The following is a 20,175-nucleotide window of genomic DNA, read 5'->3' on the forward strand; positions in this document are numbered from 1 at the left end:
AGAAGCACTGTGCTATGGGGTTGAGCCCAAGAGCCCCTGAGAGGAAAAGTCCTTGAGATGAGAGGCGGTAAACCTTGCCGACCTCTGGCGTCAGGTTTATCTCCAAGGAGAGCTGTGGGCCTTCACCGGGCGCTATCAGTTCAAATGGCAGGTGCCGACAGCTTGTGCTTCTTGGCCCGGAGTTAACCTAATTCTTTGCGAAGTCTTGAAGTTGTCTGAGGCCAAGTGGCTGTGGTGACGAGGGCAGGGCCCGGTGGCTCTCAGTGATACCGGAGCCCGGTGTGGCTTAGCGTATGCAGGCCGAGAGCTACAAATCCTGCAGGCCGCTGCCTTATGTAGACAATTCATTTCACAGGACAGATAAAACAGTCTGCCCTATCAGTAGTACACTCTTAAACAGGTTTAGACTAGCCAAAGTGTTGGCCATTTCTTTGCTCTACCCCCGCCAACGCACACACGCGCGCACTTTATCCCACTGGCTTCTCCTTCTCTGCGGATTGCTTGGTCTACAGCGAAAAAAAAAACCTGGATCCCAGCCAGCCCGGTCAATAAGTTTCGCTCGTTAATAAGAATTGCTTGTGTGCAGAGCAAACAGTGCTGTTCAAACAGTTTCCTCATCAAAACAGCTGTGCCACCGGGTTAACCCTCTTGCTGCCTACTGATCATACAGTCAGATCTGGCTAAGATGGTTTTGCAGCCTGGGTTTACAGGGTGATGGGATCTCCTGTTGAAAAGAGGGGACACTGGTAACAGCTTTTCGGCCGTGTAAAGGTGCTGAAGTCGTCCTGTGGCTTTCCACAAGGAATGTTCCTGTGAGAGAGGTGGCTGAATAAAAGGGATGGAAAGATACGGGCGGCACAGCCTGCGGTGTGCGTTACCTTGCGGTTGGGTTTCTGGGAGAGACTTTCACAGCAAGCAGTGAAAGCAGACAGTTTCAGATAAGGGCCACAGCAATTAGTGGAAGGTCATGCATTTCAGCATAGCCCTCTGACAAAATGTTTTAGAGAAACTACAACAGGAAAAAGCAGAGAAACTGCCCACATAGTGCTGTGGTTGGAGAATAAAAGCGATAGCTGTGAAAATACCCAGCCATCAGCACAGAGGTTCTCAGCAGAATAACTTCACATCTTCTGTTCAGCACAGCTCAAATGTCTTATTACGGTTTATTTACCCTTTCTGCCATATTAGGTTGTAGGTTTGTGTAATTTAATTACTCTTTTTCTAAGAAGTTTCAGTCACTAGCTCTGCACATCCAGTGAAGAGCCTGGCAGTGAATCCACTCCGTATTAATCTCCAGCTCAATGCCTGCAAGGAGATGGATCTGGTAATCTCCAAAGGACAAGAAGAGGGAGGAGAGCGCTGAGGGCAGAGGGAGCAAGACTTGGCAGCGGTGGCTCAGGAGCTCTGCAGAAGCCAGAGCAGAAACCCTGGCAGATGCTGCAGGGGGCAGCTGTGGAAGGATGGCAGAGCCGTTCAGAAACCAGGCCTGCAAGTCTGGGAAGTGTCACTGGAAGTAACCTGAAGGCGAGAGGAAAATGCAATGCAGCAGGAACTGCCACAGAGAGCCTGGGAGCAGCCCAGCAGGCAGAAGGGCTGGGGGAGCCCTCCAAGCACAGCTAAAGGCAAAGGCCAAAATTTCAGGGGACAGAGCTGTGTAATGCTAAACTCACAGCTGGGACCTCAAGAAAGTCTCCATTTCAGAAGGGAGAGTGCTTTGTGTTTGTGATTTTCTTAGTTCATTTTGTGGATAGTGTAAACATATTCTAGTAACATTTGCTGAGGTGATGTGTGATGACCCCTGGCCAGACTGCATGGAGCTGGGGAGCAACTTTCTCAGGCAGAGAGGTCTGCTACCAAACCACGCTGCCAAAAAGTGGCTTTTTTGAGCCTCACGAACATCTCTGGCTGTCCTGGATCCTTTCACTTTGAACACACTGCTTTCCTCGGTGCCTGGGGAGCCACCCAGCCCAAGGCTGCTTTCGGAGGAGCACGTGATCCTCAGGCATACCGTGCTCTGCTTTGTATATACAAAGAAAAAAGCTTGGAAAAAGTTTCGTTAGCCATCAGAGAGTGCTTTACATAATGCCTGAGAGGCTGGCAAGATGAAAGTTTCAGCTTTACATACAAGTTAGCCCCTAGCTTGCATATACATCAGTTCATGGCATGAAACAGGCTGCTTTTGCTATAGCTACCAAAAAAGTTAATTGGGTAGAAGTAAGGGGGTTTGAAAAAGGTCAGGGGGAAAAGCTCTGCTGTATTTTTGGTCTAAATAGAGGTGGTATGTGAGTGGTATCACTCGGATGGTTCTGGGCTGTGGGATACGAGCTCTGAGAGGCTTGAAGTGAGCACAGTTGGTGGATCTCCTACCACCTAGAGTGGCAAAGTGACCAGACCTCAAAATGCAGGTCTGGGAATCAGCGGTGACTTGACATCTCCACTTGCTGCATCTCTTCTCCAAAGATACAGTGAAGAGCCTCATCCTGACATGTTATTTACAATAACCCCATGCTTGCAAGTTTCTTTTGGGATTGTTACAGGCATCTGCCTCAAACATCTGAAACAAACAGTTTTCAAACTTTTCCCACCACAAGTTTAACTGTAATGTTGTATCAAAAAAAGCAACAGTGGTATTTTTACTATAAGCATACTTGGAAACTCATCCATGCAGTGCTCTGTGCTTCCGTCCGTTAAGTGAGTATGATGTTAGGAATTTCAGAGGCTTTCACAATATGAAGTGGAAAAAACTGTTCATCAAAAAGAATTATGTATTGTGTTTAAAAAATAAGTATGCCCTGAAGAAGTCTTCCCTTTATCTGAAGCCTTTCTTGAATAGGATAGTCCTTTAATCATTGTTTTAAAACCTGTTTTTGATTGAAACGTTTTTTGGGGGAACTACAGCATGTCTTAAACTGTGCTTCTGGTTTGTTTTATTTCCAGGAAAGGTAGCAATACAGAAAGAAGATCTGCAGAAGTATCATAACAGAGACACCTGGTTTCAACTCCAGCACGTGGATGCTGATTCAGAAGTACAGGTGAGATTGCCTTGGCAAGGGAGCATTTGTAACAGTGCCATGGTAGCTTTGTGGGTTCCATGGCTCGAGGTGTGTCATGTCCCTGCAGAAGGGAAGTACTGCTCGTAAGTGTGGTTTAGGTTTCACTGGTATTTGCAGTTTCTGGGGGTATTTGTGTGTAGGGTGAATTACGAGCGTGCTTAAGTCAACAAGGGCTGGGATTCTGCCTGCAGAAATAATTAAAAGTATGTGAACTACCAGAGCCACTGATACAAAGAGGGGTGTGGTTGTCTGCTAGGTATCAAATAGCTTCAAAACTATAAATAACTGTTGATTACACAGGGAGCTGAACCACCTTGAAAATCATATCTGTGCAGTACAGTCTTAAATAATTGTGTAGGCAGGTTGTCACAGGAATGGCAACAAGTACATCTCAGACAAAAAAAAACGCAACAGAACAACAAAAAAACTTGCCAGATTTCTAGGCCCTGCTCCAAACCCTGGGAACGCTAATGATAGTATCACTTCGGCTCAGTGTAGGGTTTGGTACTTTGCAGGTTTTGGTACACAGTGTCACTCCTCTTATTTTTTTCTACTTAGCCTCTTTTGAAGCAGGTTCTAATTTCTATTACAGTGTCAGGTCTTGTGAAAACAGTCATTATATAACAAAACAAGAAATTAAAATGATGTAGCTGGGCATCAAGGGAATACAAATCAGATACTTAACTGATTTTTTTTCTATGAAAAAAAAAGCACACAAAAACCCACAGCACTTTTGAAACACAGCATTTGCTTAGGAGCCTGGATATTGTCTGGCCTGTACAATAAACCCAATAAATGCAAAGGGAGATGCTGCTTAGGAAACTGTGGTAGGGTTAGAAATAATGTGCTGGCTTTAGCAAGCAAGTCTGGCCATACTAGGTCAGAAAAGGAGACATGCATTACACATCCAGGCCAATATGTAGTGTGGTTATAATATAGCGAAGCATTTGTGAAAATATATTCAAGGCTATTTTTTTCATTTATTTGGAGTGAGAAATAACGTACTGTTGTGCATGGGATGCAGAGAAGGCCTCCTGGCAGCCTGTTCAGTCTGTAGCATTCTCTTGTAAAATATTGATCCTCTTTAATGCCACATTTTGATGCCAATGGTGATGGGAAGGCTTTTAATAGCCTTTTAACATTGAAGTCTGTTCTGTTTACCCTTGTATCCCTTTCTTCTTATCCCAAAGCCTCTGATGACAGTGACTTTAAAACAGTAGATGTAGTGTTTATTTCCTGCAGGATATGAAAACTTTCCCTTTGTAATTTATCAGTTGAAGAAGGTCAATATTTGGATAAGCCTCTTCATAGTTTATTTTGGTATAATATTTACACAGAGTGAGCTTGTGGAAGCTTTTTAGACCCAGGGTACTTTCTAGGACAGCATTGGTAATTCAGGCTGCGAACTGAAAGGTTTGCAAACAGTTCTACCTTTTTGTAGAGACGATGAGCACGATGTTTGCTTGAAGAGCATGCTCTCTATTTGTAATTGCACAGTTCATCACTTCCACAGTTAGTGTCTTTGCAAGAGCACAACGTTAAAAGCTGCTTCTGGGCTACACGATAAACATTTATTACAACTAGTATAAATACAAATAGCCCTCTGATTTTATCCATTTACTTAAATGTTCCACGGTCTTTATGTTAAGTAGTCTGTACAAGGGCTTTGTGTTTTCCATACTAGTGGGAGCAGAGTGGTAAATATTTTGTGGGAATTCTTGTACATGGGAAGATAGAGGAATGAAAGTGTATTTCTGTTTGTGTCTTTTATGCTTGCGGTATCTCAGTTGTATTTTTTTTTTCTAAACATTTACTTTTTCATTCGGAAGAGCAGAAGGAATATGTGCAGTAAGTACGGGTCGTTACTCAGTTTTTCTCCAAATTTAAGGAAATCATTTGAGACATTTTAAGAGGTTAACATTTGCAATGAATCATGCAAATACTAACAAGCAAAAAACAATATTCTTGTCCCAACTATCAGTCTCTCATTCTAGTAATTATCCTAATTGGCCATATATCTAGTGGATTAAGCCATGTGCCAGGGATTGCCTGCATCTTACTTCTGTTTTTGTTAGTCAGTGGCCTTAATGCTGTTTTCCGTGTCATAAATACCGTTTTCCATGTCATAGAGCACTTTGTGGCTATTTAGTTATGCATCACAGCACTGCACTGAGGCAAGCCACTGTCCCTACTGTCAATTCAATACTTTGAACAGAATGAGGAATAAGTATCAAAAAAGAATGTGACTTGGCTTGGGGTCAGAGTGGGTAATTAATAAATAAGTGAACAACCCAAAACAAGCAAACAAAGAACAGACAAACCAGATTGGCTTCTGATTCTGTCTAATCATTAGTCTGTGATATGAAAGAAGCTGTGTGACAGTGTTAGGCCCAGAGAGAGCTGTTCTTTACCATGTGCAAAGCCTGAAGATGTCCAGGTTTTAAGCAAGACCAACCAGCACAGTCAGAAATTGCAAACCAGCTTACAATCAGTGGATTATGGAAATATTAATGAAATATTAATGATCTTGGGTGCCTTGCTTCCCAGATGCCCAGTTCTGGGATACATTTGGCCTTATTTTTGAGAACAGAAGGATTGACTTGAACTTATGGAAAACAGCATTTCTGATGGAAGAACTGGTGTTTTTAGCTGTTCTAGTTTAGTGTGTATAATTAAAATTTCCTTATTGACATGGTTTGGACCTAACTTAGGGAGTTCAGAAATGGTACAAGTTTTTCAGATGGAAACACTGCTTTCTTTTTTCATATATAGAGAGGGACTAGTATATGAAGTGAAGATTACTCTCTTTTTTTTTGCAAATGCAGAACAGTAAAAATCAGTGTTAATAGAAGTTGAGTGCATTTATTTATATTTCTGTGCTATTTTCTCCAATTTTATTCGGAAGCTGCAACTAATCATTCCGATGCTGTAATCAAAATTACATGGTAATGTAAAACACTGTTGGACACAGTTACTGAGATGCTTAACTTGAGGCTTTGCATTCAGTCCTACAGTTTTCCAACCCTGCTAATTCTTACTGACTTGTAAAGATGTTTTGTGTTGTCAGGAGTGCAAGAGGCCTTTATTCTCTTGGTAAATCAGTGCCCCCACAGCTCACTGGCTGTTTTTGTTCCGGATAGTTTTACATAACTGTGTTGCATCTTCTGCTAAAGTCTTGTCAGGGCATATTCCACATGCAGTTTAGGTATAACCTGGGTGATCACACTGTTTTACTCCAGGTGGCTTAAGTTCAAGCTGCTCTGTGGAGCATGAGCTATAAAGTTCAGCAAAATTACATCTGTTTGGCATACGAATGGGAAATTATATGATTTCTGAATGTTTACTTTTTAAATCTACTAAAACGTGTTCAATGCTGCCTGGAAGATTTATTACACAGCATGTGGAATGAAACTCAGCAGGAGCTGTTAAATGCATAATTCAGGGCTCACTTTTCCACACTGGAAAACTTGTTCTGAAAGCATGAAGCTGTGACCAGGTGGGTTTGTGTGGATTTAGCTAAAGGAGTTTGAAGTTCCCATCTTGTGCTGGAGCCTGCCGGCTCCTCAATGGGATGCTGCCATGCCCAGAGCTAAATACTCAGTCGCTGACAGCACAAATGCTCAAGCATTTCTGTGGAAAGTGAAGCCATTGAACCATTAGTGAAGATATTCACAGCCTATCTCAATGCAAAAGTTAAACCAGCCAGGCAGATTCAGAAGGGCAGAGGGATTTGCAGCAGAAGACAGAACTTGCTCAGCTGTTTAAGCTCAGTAGGAGCATGATCTTGCACGCTTTCCATGGGAGGTGTCTCTTTTCCACGAGTCATTTGTCGTTCAGGATTTGCTGTTTTCTCGTTCTCCTGCTTTTCAAGAACTGGAAGCAAAACTTCCATGCTGCTGTGCGTACATCTCTCTTCAACGATTGCCTTTCCTTCACACGCAGGACTTTATCTGACAGTAACTGATTCAGATGTTTGCCTGGGGCAGTAGATGACAGGTGCTCCCTATGTCCGTATGTTCTCAGTTAAGCCCAAGTGCACAGCCAACCTTCAGAAGGCCTTTTCTGGTTTTGAGCAGGTTTGTTTGTTGTTTTTTTTTTTCCACAGCAGCCTCAGCCCTCCACAGCTTGGTGGAACTTGAGCTTTGCAAGCCAAATACCTTTTGTGTACATGTAATCAGTGAGTGGTTAAAGATCCAGAGACATTCTGATTAATATCAAAACGCACAAGCATATTCCAAACCATGCAGTCTGTGTATGCCAAACGGGGGGAGAAATAAAAGGAGAGCCAGTTACATTCTGACGTGTCTTCCTCTGCAGGCTCTTGCTTTCAAATGTTCCTGTTTTCAAGTGTCCTCCGAGTTGCTTCCTCCACAGCAATGCCAAATGTAAAATGGTCATGTTCTCCTGCAACTCAGCTCTCAGGATTAACTTTGGGAGTGTTCAACCTGAGTTCTCGGTATGAACCATGAGAGCTTTTCCAAAGCTAGTCTTGGGTAAAATTCGTTGTTGGGAGAGTGGAGCAAAAAAAACCCTGACATAAAAGCTTGAAAATTGCTCATTTCCCCTTCCTCCTAGTAAGAGCTTTGATATGTCTGGAACATACCTATTCAGCTATCAACTTAAAAAACAAAAACAAACTTGCATGGAAAGGGCAGATAACCAACACCAAGGAAGCAGATTGTCTCAATTTTAACCTTCTGTACTCAAATTCAGTGTGAAAAATTACCAGTGTTAAGAAATACTTTCTTCAGGCACCAGAATCCCTTCCTCCTTCTTCTACCCTGTTAGCATTTTGCTTACCCAGCCTGTGATTATTGTTGAAGTGTGCCTGTTCCTGGGCGTGAGGCGATACATCCCTGGTTGGACCTTACAGCGTTAGAGGAAAACATTGCTGGCAGGTATGTTCAGAGAGTGCCCCTACAATCAAGCCTTTTGTTGTGTTGGCACTCACTGCTGGCTCTGAAACGCTTTGTGTTTTAGCTAGAAGGATGGATTCGAGGCGTCCTGTGCTGCTCAGAAAAACTCTGCTCCTTTGTCAGCACCTCCCTGCAGAGAGCAGGATCTGTATTCCTCGTGTCAGGCTTCGTGAATGAAGCCCTGCCCTTGCCAGGGTGGGAGGTTTGCCATGGCTTCAGCAGAGCCAGGATTTCACCGCAAGCTTTTGACTCAGCTCTCCTGTGTTCAGTCCCGTTCGACGGTTAGAGAAGTTTATCCCAGATGCCCAGAGGAAGCTGGAAACGCGTTGCTCTGCTGTTTTCTTTTGCCCTCCCTTCATAATATTGTGGAAGTTGCCATGGTCTTCCCCATATCTGTCTGCTTCCTGTTCTATAAAAAGATTTGATTTAGCTACGAGCAGAGCAAACTGTACTGAATGGGAACAGTTCTGATGTTCACTGTTATTTTCTGAAAATAAACTAGTTTGAAAATAAATTAGGTTGAACAAATTGGCTTCAGGAGCAACTGCACAGGGCGATACCCCTCCAGTGACTGATAGAAGTATCTGCTCTCCTAAACAGCTACGAGCACTGCATGCCCACTGTCCAGCGCTGGCGTTAGCTGTGTTCCTGTAGGTATTTAGGTGCTTCTAAGAGGAAGAGGGGTCACTGACACATTTTGTGTAACCCGCTGCAAGCACGGCTCTATGCAAATTTGAAAAAGAAGAAGCAGCTTCCAGGTTCGGTATCGGCTTTCCACCGCACACAGGAAATAAATGGGTGTTACCCTCTCTTTTTTTTTATGAACAGTGGCTTTTAGGTTTCCCTCTTTCAGTTGTTTTGAAATGATATGAAATCTCTGTTTTGATAGAGTGAGAAGATTCTCAAGGCTGCGTGCCCACTGATAAAATTATTTCGGAGAACTGACGCGTGTGGCAACACTGGCGAGCGTTTCATAATAATGTTTGTGAGAATTAAAAAGCCTGCTTATTGACCAGATCCTGCTCTGTGGCAAGACTTCCTCCTCCCCACACGAATATCAGAGTATTTAGTGCTCATGGGGGTAAGACAGTCTATCCCAGTTTGGTTTGTTGCTTCTAAAAAGCTAGCCTGAAATAATAGAGTGAAAAGCAGTAAAAGTAAAGAGCACCTAGTGCTGAATACTAAATTCACATCGTTTCAGAGTTCTTTGTGCATTTACTGGAGCTTGGGATAAACCCCAGGGGTTCCTGGTGTTTGTTAGTGCTTTTTTTTAGGAACTTTTTCCCTAAAACATCAGATCACATCTGCTTTGAGTTACATCAGGTGTCTGAAGTGGCATTCAGTCACTGGGCCAGGTGATGTGTGCTAGGTTCCAGCCCAAAACGTGCACATCACCCACCAAGAAGTGTCTCCTAGGGGTGTCTTCCTTGGGGAATGCTGCCTCTAAAGCCCAACACTTGTTAAAAATGCTCCAAGTGGCTCATGCCAGCACGGCAGAGCTCTGTGAAAGCAGTAACCTCGGGATAATCCGCTATCGTGTGTTTTCTTTCCTACTTCCACATACAGTGTTTAAATGAAACCACAAATTTGCAACTGCTGGAAACGTGAGACAAGTAAGCAGTGCGTGCATGCTTGCTGTACAGCTGCCTTCTGGTGTTTGAGTCTGCAGTAGCTTATAGCTTCCAAGGAAAATGAAATTGTGTAGACAAACTTCTCCTGTACCTATCAAAACACAACTTTGATTCTGCCTTTTTTTTTTTTTTTTTTTCCTTTTCAAGCTTGCAGTTAGCCTCCCTTTTATTTTTGAGACAACACTGTGGAGTTGTTCTTCCTGATACCTGCTAGTGTTACGAGGATCTTAACAAGATTGGAACTTGATTCTTTTTTTTTTTATTATTATTTATTTTAGTAAAGGCAATATTTAACAAGCAGTTACTTTTTTTCTTAGGAAGGCCTTTTAAAAGTTTTGTTTGTTACCGATTTCCTTTTGAATACTCGCTCCTTGCCTACGTGAAATTGAATCAGCTGATGACTTCCTTGATCAAGAATGGAAAAGTAGAACCTGTCTGGTCCCGTGGTGGTGTTTTGGAGGTGATTAGGAAGGACACCCAACCTCTGAACCCACCCATCCATATTGCTCCCTGTGTAGGAGAAGGGAAGTGCTGTTCAGCAGTTGAGCTGGTGCTCCTTTGGCAGCTTGTTCCTTGAAAAAATCCTACTCTTCCTGATGTGAAGGGTATGCTAACGAACAACCCTGCTTCTAGGAATATGCTGATTTATTTTTATGTAAATGCTTCAGCCATTAATGCATCCTACTTTGAAACTGTCAAACATCCAGCTGCTTCTCCAAGTTCGCTTGCTGTGCTAAAGGGGAAAGAAAAACTTTGTGGTTAGGACACAGGCCTGGGACTCATCCCAGATTCAGTCTCTGGCTCCACAGCAGAGGTCTCTCTGAACTGAACCAAGCCACGGTGTTTTCAGTGACAAAATAGGGGCACTGTGCTTGTTATCCTGCCCCGTTATCTGGTATTTCCTGCTTGTAAATGCTGTCATCAACAGCTAGAGGCTCTAGGTGATATCACGGTCGTTCTTTTAATAATTAAAATATTGTTGTTGTGTAGTTGGTTAGTCTGGAGGAGAGGAGGCTCAGGGGAGATCTCATTGCTCCCTGTAGCTACCTGAGGGGAAGCTGTGGGCAGCTGGGGTCGGCCTCTTCTCACAGGTAACCAGTGACAGGACCAGAGGGAATGGCCTCAGGCTGCACCAGGGGAGGTTCAGGTTGGCAATGAGGAGCCATTTCTGCTCAGGAAGAGCAGTCAGGCACTGGGACGGGTTGCCCAGGGAGGTGGTGGAGTCACCGTCCCTGGGGGTGTGCAAGGAGAGGTTGGGCCTGGTGCTTGGGGACATGGTTTGGTGGAGACATTGGTGGTAGGGGGGTGGTTGGATCAGGTAGTCTTGGAGGGCTTTTCCAACCTTAGTGATTCTGTATGAATGTCTTTGGTGTTGTAAGTAAATTGTTAAATTGGTATATTTCGTTAATTGTAAGTAAATATTTTAGCAGCTTCTTGCTTCTTTGGTGCATTTAGTCTAGTACAGATGATCAGTTGACCTTCTGTTGGTTAGATGAGGTCCTGATTTTATAATGCCGATTTATTGCACAGCTCTCTGTCTTCTCTTTGAGAAGTGCATTATCCGGTATATCGTACACCAGTGAATGACATGGTGAAGGAATGCTCTCAGACACAGGGTCTGATTTTTGGGTGGTCCTGTGTGGAGCTAGGAGCAGAACTCAATGGTCACAGGGGTCCTTTCTAACTCAGGGGATTGCCTGATTCCAAGGAGGAAATTTATTCAGATGGATCCTAATGGTATAGATGACTTGGGAAAAAGCATTCAGTTTACGTACAAATTACATTTTCTGTGAATTAAACCTGCAAGTATGCTCCTGCAGCCTTATTTTCATGTATTTGTGTAACTGAATCTTTAACTGGAAGTGAGGAGGTTTTCTGGGAATAGTCATCGGGGCTGCCAGGCCCAGTGATCCCGTGACCTTTGTTTTGCTGTCTGAAGCTTTGAGGCACTTTTCGAGCAGCTGGCCGTTGACTAAGTCTTCAGAAGAGAAAAATGAGAGCTCCAAGAAGAGCTGGCTTCCAGCCCAAAGGCAGCTGAGCTATATTTTGTTCTTAATGTCGCTGGGAAAATGTGTGAGGGACTGCTGGCTTGAGAGCATTCTTGGTGCGTAATTTCTACAGTAGTGAGCTTTCATCTTAATTACTCAGTTTGAGTGAGATCTAGCAAATTGGTGTTGTAAATGAAGTTTACATGCAGGCTCACCTAAGTGTATTGAAGCATTCTTTCATCCCTGAGAGAGATCAGTCTCGCCTTTGTTTAAGATCAGTGGAAGCATTCCTATGAAAGCATCTTACCTTCTTGGTGTTTTTCTACAAAGGGAGATTTTCTGTCAAGTTCTTAAACCTCATTTCACGTCTCTTAACTCCTTCAAAACTCATACCGGTGTTGATTTCTCTAACACAGGTAAGATGTAGGACATCAACAAAGATGGCAGCAGCTGTTTTACAGGTTGATAATCCAAGTCTGCTCTCCAGAGCACCATGCTTTAGCTCCTGTGTTCAGATACGTGGAAGAGAGAACAGTGAGATTAAAGGAGAACACCATAAAATAAAGCCAGAAAGTGCCCTTTGTCCAGATGGGAGTGTGGAGGGAGTCGATCGTAACAGCATTGAGCAACGTGGGGCCAGGGTCTGGTCTGCACTCCCCTCTGCGAGGCGGGACGGACAGCCTTTGGCAAGAGTGCTGGTGATGTGGACAAAGAGGAAAGGTCAAATCTGGAAGATATTAGGAAAGGGCTTTCGCATGAGTCGAGACAAACCGAGTCAATAATGACACCCACATCAGAGCTCTGACTAATTAGCTGGGTGGGCTTTAGGGTCCTTTGGTGAAAACAAGGGGGAGAGGAGGTAGTTTAGAAGGTGAACAACTCCATTTTGGCCAATGGGATTTACAAATGACTGTTGGGCAGCATTGAAATGCTAGAATACCTCAATAACAAAATGTGTTTTACTATAGATGTTGTAAGAGTTTTTGCCAGTGCTTGTGTTTTGGAGCATAATAGAGTTAATGAGAGCAATGCAGTTTGTATTCACGATGGCCTTTATTTTCCTGGCGTATCTGAGCATAAATTTTTGACCCAAGTCACCATAAAGTCAATGTGATGGTGAGGAGCTGAAGACTGTATAACAGTAGATGCTGGTGACATGATGGACATTTATTTTTCTTTAGCTGCCCAGTGTAGTTTTACTGATACCTGTCTCAAAGTTTATCATCAGAACTTCATAGCTTTTATCCCCTTCAGTTTTCCAGAGTGTAATGCATAGAGGTATTTTTTTTATAACACGCTGATGTGATAGAATTTCAGTGGTTGTGTTGGGTATCTTAGCTCGGTGTTTCAAATGCTAAACATAAACAAAGCGACAAGAAAATATTTTTGTTCTAGACCACAGAAACTCCGTATCAGTCAACTAGTAAAACACGCAGAGTGAGATAAGGTAACGGGGGAGTAATTATGCACTGCGACTGGGTGAGATGTCTGCTAACCTGGATTCTTGAGCAAGTGAAATATCTCACTTGTACAGCTGTTAACCAGTCCTTAAACTCCTGAAATTGCTCATATTAACTGGCTTTCTTTGTTTTAAACTGGAATGGGGTGGCTGGCTTTGCATAACACTGATTTTTCATGTGGTGTTTTTTTTTGTTTTGTTTCAGGGAAAGGTCCACCTTGAGCTGAGACTGAGCGAAGTCATAACAGACACTGGTGTGGTCTGCCATAAGCTTGCGACACGGTAGGATTTGAGATGTAACTGCAGAGTGATGAGAAACATAATAGTTAAATATAGTGTGCAATGCCTCATTTCAGAATAATTGGAGGGATCAAAACATTGACTGGAAATGAAATGTTCTTGTGCTCTGAACCTATTTACTAATTGTCCTTAATCAGTGGTATCCTTACAAATTTATAGGATGAGATGTTTATTCATTCTCATCCCTATAATCTACATACTTTTCCTCCTAATACTTTTAGATGAAACAACTTGGCAATTGTTTCAATAGAAAAATGCTCTCCTAGTGAAGCTCTGACCAGCCCTATTTTCAGACCCATATGTGACATTGCTTTGTTACTGCCTTTGCCAAAGCTTTGTCAATAAGCTGTCGTGGTAGTCTTTACAGCTGGGACCTGTAAAGGTACAGCTGGTACCTATTTCAGGTCAAAAGTTAAGTCAGAATGGCTCTGCAGCACTTGGAGGGCACAGCCTTCGTTTAACTGCTACCCAAAGACACTTCTTGTCATTTTTTGTCAAACTGCCATTGTGCAATTTGCATACGACCAAGTGATGATGATGAAATGCGTCCTAAGAAACCCGGTTCAAACCTGCAACTCCCAAGTCCTGGGCTGGCATCTTTGGTTGGAGTGTCATTGCTGTCGCCACGGGTCCTGGGGCTTTGCAGAAGAGGGGAAAACACGAAGTGGGGAAAGATGGTTTATTGTCTTCCTACCCTGCTCTGTGTCTGCTGTGTGAGAGGATATACGTGTGTGGGACATACGTGACAGTGGGCTTGTCATTAGGCTTGGACTGTTCCTCAGAGCATGCCCAGAGGATGCTGCGTTTAGAGATGGAAAGGAGCAGAATTGCCCTGTGCGTCAGCTTCTGAATAAGCTCTTGCTTTTGCCTTTCTGAAGGTGTGCACTGCACCCTTAGTGATATAATACAGCAGCAAAGGCCTCTGCTTGCATCTTCTGAACTCCAGCTGCGAGGTAAGAGCCTGTGGTGTCTGGTTCTCTGCCAGCACTTCAACAGGAACATCCTTCCACTCTCCCCACGGTCTGTTTTGAGTAGTTAGGTGATGCACGGAAGGACCTTCAGAAGCGTTTGCCTCTCTTTGTTTTGTTCTGAGGGTGTATGCCACACTGCAGCCAGCTTTCTTTTAAAGGTTTTGTCTTCAGTCAAATAAGATCTGGTGGCATTGTGATCCCAGTGCTTTTTTTTTCAGTGAAATTCTTGAAATGCTACCAAGAGGTGTCAGAAAAGGTCCTTCTTAACGTGTTGCACATACAGCTTCGTGCTTCATGAAAGCAATAAGGTGATGTCAACCTTTACACTATGGCAGTGTGCAGCGTTTGTGTTTTTTTTTTCTATCTTTCTATTCATTTGACCAGACAGGGTTTAAATCTTTATTCATATTCTTGCTGCTGTGGCCTTGATTTGAAGATTACTCCTTTCACTCTGTACAATGCAGAGGAAATACCTAGGTTGGCTTGTGAAGCATTCTGTGGCTTTGATTTGGGAGGTATTGTTCAGTAAATACAATGCATTAGTTCAAACGTGTAGACAATTTTTGAGGTTTTAAGCACTGAATTGTAATGCTCAGAGTTTCTCTTGATTTAAAGCTAGCTCTTGGCTCTTAGAAACAACCTGAAAATCGGAGCCCAAGCAATCTTTTGTCTGCTGAAGTCAAATTTCTCCGCTGCCTTCTGCTCTCTGCAGCCTACCTGAGCACTGTGTTTGGCTCTGGCCACAGCTATTGTTTGGGTGATAGATGGGAGCAGAGCTAAGCTGTAGATAAGGGAAATCAGAAGTAGAAATATTTCTAGAATATGTAGTATTTCCATTGGTGCTGGTTTTTATAGCAATGGGTCTTGTATGCGAGAAAGCAAAAGGCTAGAAGAAAGAAAAGGAAAGGGGAATGATAACAGGAAAAAAAACAACCACTACATTTAAATGTAGCCTGGCAATTTCTTCATCCTGCACCTTTTGTTTAGCAAGGTACACAGCAAACTGCATCTCTGCAACATTTTCTACACTATCTGAGATCTCATTCAGGTTTCTTCATGGGTGGTTGGGCTCTGGTGTGTAGGCATGTAAGAAAAGACAGCAGGAATGAAGCAATGCTTGACTGAACGCCTGTGGAGCCAGAAGATGCCAGTGAGAAGGATAGTGCAGGTAGGGGAGGCAGAACCTTTGTTTCAGGTGGTTCATGAATGAAAAGTGGAGGCTGGGTGAATTGGAGGAGGGCAGCTACCAGCTGAGCTTTGGGAAAATAACTGATTCTTTCTTTTTGTGGACAGCTTCTGAGTTTATTGCAGTGAGCAAGTAAGACAAAGCTGCAAAATCAGGAGTGAAAACTTGCAAATTGTCATCCTGTGGACTCCCTTGACTTCCTTTTTATTTTTTTTCCCCTTAAATTAATTTGGAGACTCTTTGCTGCAGAAAGATGAACGCTATCCTGCAAATTGGCACATAGATACAGCCAATTAAACAGTTTGGGTCTGCAAGGAGAACAGAAACTACTTCCAGTGGGCAGCTTGTATTTTAAAAGCACGTATGTGGGCTGACTGAAAACTAGGGCTAATTGGAAGCTTTTTTTTTTTTTTTGCCTATCCAGAAAATAAATAAAGATGGGGTTTCTTACCAGCCCATGCACAGCTCGTGTCTTCAGCGCTGTGCCCTCTGTGCCTGCGTGCATTGCCACCACCCCTGTCTTCCAGAAAGCCTCAGCAGCAGCTGAAGCCTCGCTCAGCCGGTCTGCAGCCCTGTGGAGCACTGGGAACACTCGGCTGGATGGGAAAATTCATCTGAATGGGAAGGCAAATTAAAATTGCAAAGCGCCGAGCTCTTGAACGTTAAGTAGGAGATGATTTAAAATGCTAAAGGTTTGTGATCTTCCTTAGCCTCTGCAGAGGAAGCAAAAAAAAAAAAAAAAGAGTTTAACAACTGTTACCTAATAGCTGCTCCCTAGGAAGCATTCAGGACTTCCATTTAGCCCTAACCCACTAAGCTGCTCTGCTTCATCAGAGCCCTTCAGAGGCCCTCGATCTCTGCCAGCTGCTACAGCACCATCTCCTAGACTGAATCTCTGCAAAAGAGCTAATGATGAGAAGCGTTAGTGAATTTAAAACTTAGGCTGACAATACAGATGCAGGCACCGCATCCCGGAGCACTTTGCTGCGCGTGGTTTCCCTCGGTGGAATCGCTGCAGAACCTGGTGGTCCGGGGAAGGGAGCTGGGTCTCTCCTGGCCTGCTTTCCCCCTCTGTAGGGTCTGCTTCTCCATGCTCCATCCTTCACTCAGAAGATCTGAAGTTGTGCACATTTGTATCTAATTATTAAAAAGAAGGGATCTGTATCTACTGCTTAATATAAAGAGAGGGGTTCCTGCAGATAACTTTGTTGAAATCTGCAGGCTCCGCTGGGTCCTGCTAGCAGGGGCAGCTTTTCGAAGCAGCGTTCTGTATTTAGCACGATGACATCTGACGGCCAGCACGCCGAGAGGAGCGGGCCCCGCAGCTCCTGCTGAAAGCCAGCGTGAGCTGGGAGTCTGGCTCCCCAATCTTCCTCTGCGCATTCCAGCATGTGTGTGTAATTAGGCACATTTAAACGTCTGCATCGAGGCAGTGTCCCCAGCTGCTCCTTCAAGTGCTGCCTTATGTCTTGTCTCCGAGGTTTAAAACAGCTCGGAAACATCTGCTCTGGAGAGCTTTCCCCCAGCTCTGCTCCTCCTTTTGTCCTTTCCCCCCCATAGTAAATCTCTGCAGCTGCAGCAGCCCCCACTCTTTCCGACGTAGCTCAGGTACACTTTTCCAGAGCGATGCATGAGCCTGCAAACACACCAAATGCCAACGTTGTATTTGATAAATGAAGCATTCGTAGCCCTGGTGTGGAGATGGGGCTGCTCGAAGTGAATTTATGAATTAAATGAATTAAATTTATGAATTAAATGAATTAAATTTATGAATTAAATGAATTAAATTTATGAATTAAATGCTGTGTGACGCTCTGGAGAGCTCTGCGAGACGCCTCCTGACCATGCGGAACAGAGTTAAACGGGCTGCTCGCAAGGGCCAGCAGGGGAGGAAACAATAAGCAGATACAGCATCTCTAAGATAAACATTTCAAGGGTCATTAAGAGAAGGGCGGCCGAGCTGCGGGTATTGAAGAGCTTTGAAAGCCCTTCTGGAGAGGAAGGTAAGGAGGAAGGAGTCATTTGTCAAGCATGGGTAAAGCAGAAAGTCTCTGCTTAGGGTTGGAGAGGAGGAGTTGGAGGAAAACGTGATCCCGTCTTGACCAGCGAAGGCTTTGCTGTTGTCACCAGTGATTGCATTTGCAGACGCCGTGAAAAACTGCAGGGGTACAGCTAGTCCTTCAGGCCCTTGGGTAAAATCAAAACAAGCAGGCATCATCTTTGAGTCATCCCAGCATTTTCCTTCGCTAATTAGGTTGCTTCCTGCTTCCCTTGTTTATGCTGGAGCTGGTTTGCTTTCCTTCAGATCGCTATCTCCATCAGTTCCCGGGCATGAGGAAAGAAAGCACCAAAAGGCTGGGATTGGTGAGGGGCTTGGAAATGCACGGCTATATCGTATCTGGGACACTGAAGAGGGGGAATTTTTCTTTTCCAAATTTAGAAGAATTCCTTAGATTTCCGTTCAAATGCAGCCCGTGAGCCACCTTGCTACACGGCTTCGCTGCTTCTTGGTTTAGAGGACATGTGCTTGTGCGCCGCTTTCGATGGGTTTCTACTCCTTTGCAGAGACCTACAGCCTATGGACAGCTTTGAACTCACTGCAGGGTCAAATGCAGCTTCTTTTCCTGCTTGAAATGCGAGCTGAATCAGCTAGGAGAAAATGGTGTTGCTGCCTACAAGCAAGGTAGCTTAATGTATGAGTTGATCAGTGCACCCCGCAGGATTTTGAGGAAAACCAGCTCTCGTTGGCTGCTGGTAAGGAATACTAATGAGGGTGTGAAGTAGTTTCAAGGCTTAATTTTCAAGAATTGCCTGCATCCATTAAAATGCATCACAGTCTCCCTTCTCTGGAGGGCATGCCCTGCATCGAGCTGTGCCTTCTCCTGCAGGATGGCGTCTTGCTCCTGCTTGTAATCCTCCGTGTGCTTCATAACAAACTCACGGGGGAAGATTGCTTAGAGATGAAACTGTGTCGTTGCTGGTATTTTATCACATACTGCTGTGATGCTGTGGTGTTGAGGTTTAACTGCCCGCCATCCAAGTCATTCCCTTTGCTCCTTTGCTCCTCCATCCCCACCAGAACTCGTCTCGACTGTTTTGTAGCCTCAGCCCTATGAAAATTGTTCACTCCCCATCCAACCACCCCGCATCTCTAAATATCACCTCTTCCCGCTGCCGAATTTCCCACTACATGAAATTTCTCCTTCACCCTTCTTTGTTTTTTTTTTTTTATTGAGCACTTCTTCGGTGCTTCTCCTCTGTTCCTAAAGCTCCTTTTACTCAAGAGCAAGTATCTCCATCTGCAGCCCTAATTAAGAGCAACATTTTTGATTAGGGCTCTTGGCAGCGGTCCACACCGGGCAGGGCGTGTTTTTGAGACTCTCCCCGTTTTGAGATTGTTGCGTGACGCCGTGGGATGCGTCTGGGACCGATTTTGTCATGCAGGACTGGAATGTGACTGTTCCGAGTCGGTCTGTTTCAGCAGCAAGTGCCGCTTCTTAAATAACTCGATGGGACTTCCCATTTTAGCTAGGGTAAACATAGCCAGGGATTATACTTTGAGGCAAATCGTTCAAGCATAAATCCTGCTAATAAGTGATTTTTGGCTTTGAACTGAGCTCGAGGTCACCGTGTTAGGGTGGACTGGGGGTGATGTTCTAGGGTAAAATGGTGAGCTGTCTTGCAACATGACCTGTATCACAAGGCTGTGTATCAAAAGGTCACACAGTAATTAGTGTAATATGAAGGTAAATGTATGTGCTGCTTCATTCCGAGTGGTTGTGGGAATTCTGTGGCAGATACCATCCAAAACCAGTGCTAGCAGAGCTTCTAAAGGAATCACAGAATGGCTGAGGTTGGAAGGACCTCTGAAGATCACCCAGTCCAACCTCTTGCTGAGCAGCATCACCCAGAGCACGTTGCACAGGATGGCATCCAGGTGGGATTTGAGTATCTCCAGAGAAGGAGACTCCACAGCCTCTCTGGACAACCTGTCCCAGTGCTCTGTCACCCTCACAGCACAGAAATGCCCCCTAATATTGAGCCAGAACATCCTGGGCTTCAGTTTGTGCCCGTTGCTTTTGGTCCTGTCGCTGGGCACAGCCAAAAAGAGCCTGGAAGGAGCAGTGTGGCAGGGTGTGATGAAACATAGAAATCACACTTGTCCCTGAAAGTGTTCTGCCTGTTGCTGCAAGAGCAGCACTTGCGAGGTAGCAGCACAGGGAGCTGAGGGCATCAAAGTAAGATCAATAATAGGGGAAGCTGCAGGGTGAAGGGGAAGTCACAGGTGTTGAAGTTGTTTTTTTTTGTTTGTTTTGTTTTCTTGGTGAGTATAAAGAGAGTAAAGACACGGTACACAATGCATCGGAAACACCCTTCACTAGCTCTATTCTTCACAGAACTGTTGGAGAGGAAACCACTGCAAGAAATCTGCCCGTGTATGTGGCAATAAGGAGAAAACACCTCCATCACCGTGAGCTAGAAATGGTGTCCGTGTCCCTGGGTTCACTGTCACTCTGGGAGCTCAGCTGGTTACGTACTGTCACCAAGAGCTGGTGTCACCTGCTGTCTCCTGCCTTGCTTTTTGGTTTTGGTCCTCTTGGTGTAGACCTTTGTCACAGATGCCATTTTCTGGCATTGTCAGAGTTTGATTATAAAATACTTCAGCCATGT

The 20,175-nt window shown here is 44.2% G+C and overlaps 1 protein-coding gene across 4 annotated transcripts in view; it reads left to right on the plus strand.

Annotated features, from left to right (window-relative positions):
- RASA3 (RAS p21 protein activator 3) overlaps positions 1 to 20,175 on the plus strand; it is a 141,154-nt gene that overhangs the window by 82,098 nt on the left and 38,881 nt on the right. For all 4 annotated transcript variants that reach the window (XM_027444699.3, XM_072031634.1, XM_027444691.3 and 1 more), the window contains 2 exons: positions 2,938 to 3,032; positions 13,253 to 13,329. In XM_027444699.3, coding sequence (XP_027300500.1) covers positions 2,938 to 3,032; positions 13,253 to 13,329 — 172 coding nt within the window. The remainder of the gene's footprint in view (positions 1 to 2,937; positions 3,033 to 13,252; positions 13,330 to 20,175) is intronic.

The sequence above is a fragment of the Anas platyrhynchos genome, chromosome 1 (assembly GCF_047663525.1).
Source record: "Anas platyrhynchos isolate ZD024472 breed Pekin duck chromosome 1, IASCAAS_PekinDuck_T2T, whole genome shotgun sequence".
Taxonomy (NCBI): domain Eukaryota; kingdom Metazoa; phylum Chordata; class Aves; order Anseriformes; family Anatidae; genus Anas; species Anas platyrhynchos.